The sequence below is a fragment of the Galendromus occidentalis genome, unplaced genomic scaffold, assembly GCF_000255335.2.
Source record: "Galendromus occidentalis unplaced genomic scaffold, Mocc_1.1 scf7180000077433, whole genome shotgun sequence".
In the NCBI taxonomy this organism is placed as follows: domain Eukaryota; kingdom Metazoa; phylum Arthropoda; class Arachnida; order Mesostigmata; family Phytoseiidae; genus Galendromus; species Galendromus occidentalis.
Window position 1 is genome coordinate 331,223 of NW_003805421.1, and position 8,521 is coordinate 339,743.

The window sequence follows — 8,521 nt, forward strand, 5'->3', positions numbered from 1 at the left end:
GATGATGGCTCAGAACTTTCATCGTTCGCAGGACCACACTCTCCCACGACGTTTCGAGGGAATCTGCGAAATGCAATCTGAAGCGAGTTGCAGCTACACATATTCAATTCTATTGACCCAGCCTGCGATATCAAATTCTCGAGGGCGCTTCTTCCGCTGTGGTCGGCGTCCCGAACGAAGGGACAACGAGAAGAGATATGGATGCGCAGTTTGGGATCGTGAATTGCTCAAGGTTGGGGAGATGGAATCGACAGAGAATCTCACGACGAAGCTTAAAGGGCTGGTGGCGTTTGATTTTCGTATGAGCAGCTGTAATTCTATGTATCTACTCTCACGCTCGATTTCACGGGAGCACTGAAGCTTTTCTAGTGGTCCTTCGCTTCGCCGAATGCAAGGCTGGCGCAGGAGTACTTCGTGTGAGAGTTTCGCCAGAAGAAAGCCAAAAACTCTGTGTCCTCTGATGCTTTAGCCCATCCAAGCAAAAAGCGGGGGGAGATGTTCCGCGCGTCATCATTCGCTCACTGTGTCGAAACGGTATCTTTCAGGATTTACCGAACCCATGAGTCGTGGGCTCCGGAAGGGGAATTCCGTCTCAACTCTCTATCAGATACATAGAATCCGTCCCTGGTTCATTGTCCAAAATCGTCTGACTGAGTAATGAGCTCAGACTCTCGCGGTACACCTTGAGGGTTCCTGCAGGGAAAACCGAGAATACACGTCGAAGGGGAACTCGAAATACTACTACCGCCGCAAATCTCGAGCAATACGACAGATCATTTTGCAGCGATGCTGCGCAAGCTTTGCGCAGAATCGTCTCGACAACATCCGCGAATCGCCTCTGACGGTGGCGACGCCGACGCTCGAGTGACGTCGAAAAGTTCCTCAAGGCTGTCGAGCGTCTGGATCTGGCTTCTCTCCGGGGAAGAGAGCGACAGATGACACAGACGGGTGCTTTTTCCATGTTTGGTGTTATATTCACGTGGAGTACTGGCGTGCCCGCCGTGACCTTCCTCCGAAAATTGTCTTCCGTTTCTCGAGTCCAACCAGAAGGACCTGGATCCTGAGATACATGGAGTTTGTGGGAAAGAAAAATAGTTACATCATTTCGATGTGAATCGACTCGTCTTCATAAGACCCGCCTTACGGGTCGTGGGCACCTCAATGCACACCTCTTCAGTTTTGATGCTTGAATATGACAAAACCATAAACCAAAATCTCCAGGGAGATGAGAAGGCGGAGTTCTTGAAATGTAACGGCATGAGCGCTGCGGCCTCCGAGCAGAAGCCCTCCGGAAAAGCTGGGTGCTACAATTAGAATATATCCCCGGAGAGCGCTTATCGATACGAGGTATCCCCCCTAGATACGCCGCTGCACACAGGTAGACAGCAATCCGAATCCTCTCATGGCGGCGGGTGTGACTGCGGAACGCGATATTCAATCGAAGTCCGATCTCAGTTTGGGACTCCTCAGAAGGAATTCTGAGAAACTTATGTCTGATGCTCCGCCGTCGATCTTGGAAACGAATTGCTCAAGTTTATCACGGATCGCTCCGTGCGACTCCTCGCACCGGGAATGCTTCCGTCTCGCGACCACTGAAAGAGCGATTCGAGTTGCAATTCTGAGACCGTGATCCTTCGAATGAACGGAACTCTACCTAAGAGTTCATGAGGTCGTCCGGCATGCTATTCTCCGACTGCTCGCCCTTGATTCCATGGAAAAAAATTCAGGCCGTAACCGAGCATTTCGTGGTTCGACCGAAAACCGTTCGAGCCGGACGCAACAGGACGTATTCGAACTAATCAAAGCCCTGCCCACGAAGTTATTGAGGTATGTAGTACATAGTTCCGACGAGACTGTATAGAAACTCGAGTCTTGGAGAATTTCTGCTTCAGCAAAGATGCTGTCTTGAGTTCGAGATGCAACTTGTCTTGAGGCGCTAGTTGAAACACTGGGCAGCTTGACACTTTGAAAAGCTTCATTCTCCACACAAATTCACATCAACTGCTCTTCGCGGGTTTCACTGACTTGGTGATCTGTTGTTGATTCTCTCGCTCTCTGTTCTCGGCCGTCTCTCTCAATTTCTTTCCTTGCTCGAGATTCTGCTCTTCTCTAATAATGCCATTATTAGACACTCCTGGCCTGGGAAGTGTGCGTTGAACACTTACTTGTTTTGGCCTCCACAATTAATTTCTATTACGATTAGAATTATTCTCACAACTATTCTCAAGTCCAACACGGATTGGTTCAACTCTGGCTAGTCTAATTTGACTCGTCTAACTCGAGAGGATACAAATGTCGCACCGGTCTTTGAATTTTTTATTCATTCGAAAGCCTCATAATACATGATCGCCATCCCGACCAATGTTGAGACTTCCTATCCGACCGAGCTTCCAAAACAGTCTTGGCTTTTGATCATCTCGAATTATTACAACCTGTCCGACGGTTAATTCTGAAGCCTTCGACTGCTGGCTTTCGTGGAAGTTACGCAGCAACGAGAGATAATCCGATTCCCATCTCTTCCACACATCTTCGACGATTCTTTTGCGGTGTCTCCATCTGGCCAACAATTCCGACTTTTGTTGCCTCCTCGGGAGCTGACTATCGGCGAGTCGGTCGTTGGTTTCAGCCACCAGGAAGTGCAGCGGGGTAAGAACCTCGATGTTCTCGCTGTCCGACACTTGGCACAGCGGTCTTCTGTTTAACATCTCCTCCACCTCACACACAACAGTGTGGAGCTCTTCGTATGTGAGCGACTGACGTCCTATGACCCGTTTCAACGCTGACTTCATGAGACCTACCATTTTTTCAACAAATCCGTTCATCCACGCGGCTTTCTCGACATTGAACTCCCAGGTCATGCCTTGATTGGCTAATGAGTCCATCAAGTCACCATCCGCACGCATTTCCGACAAGCCCATCAGGTCCTCCGATGCCCTTTTGTACGCACCTGCGTTATCCGAATAGAAAAACCTCGGGCATCCTCTCCGAGCCTTCAACCTCCTCACCGCCATCAGGAAGTCCTTCGTGGAGATTGACGACAGAAGTTCAAAATGCACCGCTCTGCTTGATGCACACGAGAATACACAAATCCAGATCTTCCTCTTCCACTCCTTCACTGATCACGAACAGCGGCCTCGCCATGTCTGTCCCAACGTAAGCAAATGGGTACGACTGAGAGACCCTGAATAATAATAATAATAATAATGACATTTATCGCGTGTTCTTTGCACATTAGGAACTACGTTCCTCCGAGTTGTGTTAATCCCGGACTATAATTACATGTCAAGGCATGATATCGTTGGCAACATTCTCCACATAATCTACATATGCAAGTGTCTACCGGCTCATGTTGCCCCTCAGTACTGCATAGTAGGTGATGGTAGCCATGGACCAGATATCTTGCGTAGATGTGCCGCCTTGTGTTCCTCGAACATGACCAGGTGTCCCTCTGTTGCAGAATGGGATCATCTTCGAGTACTTTCTTTGCCTCACTGTGTTTGTACTTCCACTTGTCGAAGAATTTCTGTAATTCTGGCGTTGTCTCTGAGTTTAACCTGACTCTCATCGTTTCAACTATCGGTGCCTCTATATCAGCCAGAATGTACAAGTATCTGTTACGGGCGTTTTTTGGAACTCTGAAAACTCTCTTTAGATATGTACAGAAGCATTTCTCGAACATTTCATAGTTTCGTTCACTCAAGTGGTGCCAAACTCGCTTCATTCCGTAACTCAGCTTTGGAAGTGCTTTGATTAAGAACAGTTTCAGGGCTGTTTCGACCGATAGGTGGTAGGGATCGCCTATTTCTGCATACATAACCGCGATTGTCTTACAACAGGTTTCTTCTACATGATCAGTGAAGCATGTTCCTGTGGTTTGTAGGCGGATTCCGAGGTATTTGGCCGTAGACACGAACTCCAGAGGCCTTCCTTTCCACTTGATTCTGTCGTGTCGACCTAGAGGGCCACCTTTTCTATTTTGAGCACCATCGTCTTTGAAGGGTTCAGTCGAAGTTCTTGCATCTCTAGGTATTCGCCAACCATATCGAGCATCTTTTGTAATTGCTGTCGATGTTTATGCATTATGATGATGTCATCCGCGAACATGACGATAGTCCCCGTTCTGAATTCTTCCAAGATCTTCTTCGGCAATCCTAGCGAGTAGCAAGGAGAAAGCTGAACAGCTGAGCGGGTTTCCTTGCGGTGTCCCTCTGTTTTGCTTGATGTTGACACACATTTCCCCGCCAATGTTCACTTTGAGTTCATCTTGCTTGAAGAAGCTTGCTATGACACTCAGTAGCTGACCATTCACCCCTGCTTGTCTAAACTTGTCTAGCATTTTTTGACGCGGGGCAAGATCAAACGCTTTCTGGCAGTCGATGAAGATCGCATATGTTTGCTGCTCTTGACTGGCCAAACTGCGTTCAATTTCTGACATGACAACGTGTAAAGCGTCTTGTGTTCCTACCCCCCTTCGGAAGCCAAATTGTTGTGGTGGTAGGAACGCATCTAAGGCACATTCTATGCGCCGAATTACTCCCTTGAAAAAGATTTTTTTCAAGGTATTTTCGCTTGCTATCCCTCTATACAAATCCATGTTGTTTTTAGGATCCGTAGGTTTCCCTTTGAAGAGCAGTGTGATGGACGGTTGATGCCAGGTCTCGGGGATTCTTCTTTCCACCATTATCTTGTTGAACAGATTTGTTACTGGTTCTGCTGCGAACTGCAGTGCTTCTTTCCAGTGCTCATATTATATTCCGTCTGGTCCAGAGCTCTTTCCATTCGGTAGTCTCTTGATGGTTTCTTGTATTTCTTCTGCCGTCCATGGTTCGTTCATCAAGTATTCTTCAAATGTGAGTGGAAGATCGATGCTCACTTCTGGTTCTCTTGCTGATGGGTCCTGAAGCAGTTTTTCGAAGTGGATCTTGATTTCTTCCGGTTTCGCATTGCATACACTCGTCCCTCTGTTCTTTCTTATGTAGTGATATGCTTGCTTCTCTGCCTGTTCAATGAGGCGTATTTCTTCTTGTTCCAAACATTTCCTTTTGTTGGTTTCGATTGTGCGGTGATATTGCTGTCTTGCTTTTCTGTACATCTCTAGGGTTCCAAGACCATCCCTGCGTACACTTCTGAGTAGTTTTTTCATCTCGGTCAGCAGCTTTTCACATTCACTCGTGAACCAGCGCTTCCGTTCCTTGCTTCGCTTATTTTCACTGAGTGCCGTCGTTATCCAGGATGTCAATCGTTTCTCTTCTTCCTGTATGTCCGGGTATATCGACGTGTTTGGATGGGAATGTACCATTTGGATGTTTTCTTGTAATCTTTCTAGGGTGATCTTCCTGCTGTATTGCTTCTTCGGCTTTGACTCTACTTCCCTAGTCGTTCTGTTGTTCTCATGATTTTCGTGAATCTTGAGACAGACTGGCAGGTGCTTCTTGAGTGGATAACGGAGAACTTTGATCGACTCTACCTTTGTGATACTGTTCACGAAGTATAGGTCAATCGTGCTGCTTCCGTTCCCTCCGACGTAGGTTGATTCGTCTGGATCGTTAACCATTTCCAGTTGCATTGTGTTCATTGCTTCTAATAGACAGCTACCCTTTCTGTCTCTGGCTGTTGGATCCACTCTGCAGTTGTAGTCTCCTGCCACTACTATTGATTTTGAGCGATCGATTTTAGACACTGCTCGCTGTATGATGTCTATTGCTTCGATCGCTCCATAGTGTGGCTGTATGTACAATGAGAGACCCTGAGCGCCGGCGGATCTCCAGCCTTCGCCGTTGCCGGCTTCAACTGAAACCTCCTGCAGTTCTGACACTGGTGAATGATATGTCTCAATCTCTGTCTGCATCTCGGGATCCAGTACCTCTTCCTCGCCTCCACCAAACAATGATTGATTCCAGCATGGCAGTGCCTTGCGTGCAGATCCTTGAGATATAGCATCGTTGCCCGATGTTTCTCCGGAATGATGGGCGGATCCTTCACCACGTCGCCTTGATGCTCTGCGAGTCGGCTCCCGAGCCGGAGGAAGCCCGCCCGGAAGATCGGTCTCAATGGGCGCAGCTTTGACTCCTCGGGCATGATCCTGTTCCCCCGTGCGCAATTGAGCTCTTTTCCATACGCCTCTCTTTGAAGCTGCTGCATGATGACATCTTCTGCTCTCCTAAGCTCCGCGGCGGCCAGTGCCGCACCCGCCTTGTTCCTAGAGCGTCTTTTCCGAGTGATGTCGATGAAGCGTAACGCAATCGCCATCGATCTTTTCCGCCTTAACCATGAGCCAAATCGATCGATTTCGAACACCGTCTCTACCGACACGTTTGCCGTAACTAGTGCAACCGTCAGTTTCGGTAGTTCTGGCTGCGCCGGCCACTCCGACACACTCTTCTTGACGAATTCTGGTCCCACGAACCACGATGAACGGCTGAGCTCTGTGACTCCACATCCCCGGCTGACCAAATCCGCCAGATTGAGCTCTCCTGGCACGTGATGAATCTTCGCCTCTCCAATGAGCTTCCGTATCTCCGTCACTCGATTCCTGACGAAGATCGGCATCTTCTCTTCCTGTTGACTGTTTACTTGGTGAAAGACCGACGCGCTGTCCGTCCATAAGTGGTACTCGCCGACCTCGAGCCGGAGCCTATCCATCAAATAGGCACATGTTTCTGCTGCTAGACACATGGCCATTAGTTCAAGTCGAGGTATGCTAGCCTTTTCCATTGGAGCTATGCGAGACCTTGCCATCAGAAAACTCGACTGGGCCTCTGCTTCCGGACCCGCCACCACCAAGTACGCGACCACACCATACGCGATTCCGCTTGCATCGCCAAATATGTGTACGGTGAGCTTTTCTAGTTCACGGTCAGTTGTTCCGTAGCATCTCGGGATCTCCACGGTATCTAGCCTGGTGATGTCCTCGGCCCACTTTCGAACAGCTTGGGCGATGTTTTCAGGTACTTTGTCATTCCACTTCATCTTCGGAATTTTGTAGACCTGCTGCATTATGACCTTCGCTCTCATGGTGACTGGTGCTACGAATCCAACTCTGTCGAACACGGACGAAATCACACTGAGGATCTCCCTCTTCGTTGGTGTTTTTTCGATATGGTGCATCTTCGGTATTGCTATCTTCAGGGTGTCTCTTCTTCGGTCGTACCTGAGACCCAACACTTTGAACTCTTCGTCTCTTCGTTGGCGACTCTTCCACCGACACCGCGTCCCTCTTGAATGTCTCCATCATGTGCTCCGAGCTGGAGAGCCACTTCCGCCAACGGAACGATCCTTTCAAGAACGTTTCTCCCGCAACCCTGTAGAGTGTTTCCGCGGCTCTGTGACTTGGAACCGAAGCCACCAAATCGTCTACGTAGGAGCTGTGGCTGATTTCCTCGATTGCTCCTGCGTGCGGTCCGGAGTAGGACTCCAACAGCGTTCGGATACACATGGCGAGAATGAACGGCGACGGTCCCAGGCCGAAGTAGTTCCTTGCGAGACGAAACGTCTGTGGCTGTCCGCTCTCGGTGCGATCCCAAAGGAATCGCAAGGCATCTCTATCCACCTCGTGGATCATAATCTGAGGGAATGACTTTTCGATGTCGGCCATAACCGCGACCGGGTACCTTCGAAAATTTAGAATAATCGAGAGAAGATCGCCATTTAGGTTCGGACCATTCTCCAATGCCTCGCTGAGCGATCGTCCATTCCGTTCCTTTGCCGACGCGTCGAACACAATTCTCAACTTTGTCGTCAGGCTTTCCTCTCTGAGAACCTCTCGATGCGGAGGGTATGACACGACCTCTCCGGGAGTCCGATCCTCGTCAACCTGTTCAAGGAAACCCAGTCCGATCATGTTGTTAATTTCGTCGCTATATCTCTCTCGGAGCCCACTCCTTTTCAGGCGAGCCTCTAGCGATTGCAACCGAGCCACACAGAGACTCCTATTGCTCGATGGTCGGATGTTCTCCTTCATCGGTAGTCACACGACAAACCTCCTCTCTGTTTCATCGAAAGTCATGCTCCTCCTGAACTTTTCAATGAAATCCTCTCCTGACTGACTCTTCTCTTGCTCCAGCTGGTAGGCGTCGGCTTCGACGAATTTTCGGAACTGAATCTCCAGATCGCCGTCGTCCTCAGCTCGGTTTTCCCCGAGTTTCGGCATCGCTCGATGAACGACATTTCCGACGCGTGATCGAACAGGATCCGAACCTCGTGCTTCTCGCCTGTGGGACCGATTGCGAACGCCTGAATGGTCATACAGCTTTTCGTCGTGGCTGCCAACAGACTGCTCTCAGCACAGCTGACCGCCGTTGTTGAAAACCTGCACATTGATGTCACATGATTCCTTCTCTGGCATCTGCTGCAGCTCACCGTCTCATGACAATTTTTCGCTGAATGTCCGCTCTTGGTACACCGGTAGCACCTTCTTTCTTGAGCTAACTTCTGTTGTTTCTCGGCCAGCGGCATCTCTTTCATGCGGGAGTCAGCCCGGGTATCTTTACAGAAAACGCAATCATTGTCCGTTCTCTTCACA

General features: G+C 49.2%; 1 protein-coding gene and 1 pseudogene across 1 annotated transcript; both read right to left on the reverse strand.

Moving 5' to 3' along the window:
* Window positions 1–2,259: 2,259 nt before the first annotated feature.
* On the reverse strand, window positions 2,260–3,387 carry LOC114828204 (uncharacterized; annotated as a pseudogene).
* A 2,310-nt stretch (window positions 3,388–5,697) lies between these two features.
* On the reverse strand, window positions 5,698–8,149 carry LOC100898176 (uncharacterized). The gene is made up of 3 exons (XM_003742860.1): window positions 7,980–8,149; window positions 7,158–7,610; window positions 5,698–7,039 (listed from the first exon to the last, which is right to left on the reverse strand). The coding sequence occupies exons 1-3, from the start codon at window positions 8,147–8,149 to the stop codon at window positions 5,698–5,700; spliced, it is 1,965 nt and encodes a 654-aa protein (XP_003742908.1).
* Window positions 8,150–8,521: the final 372 nt, after the last annotated feature.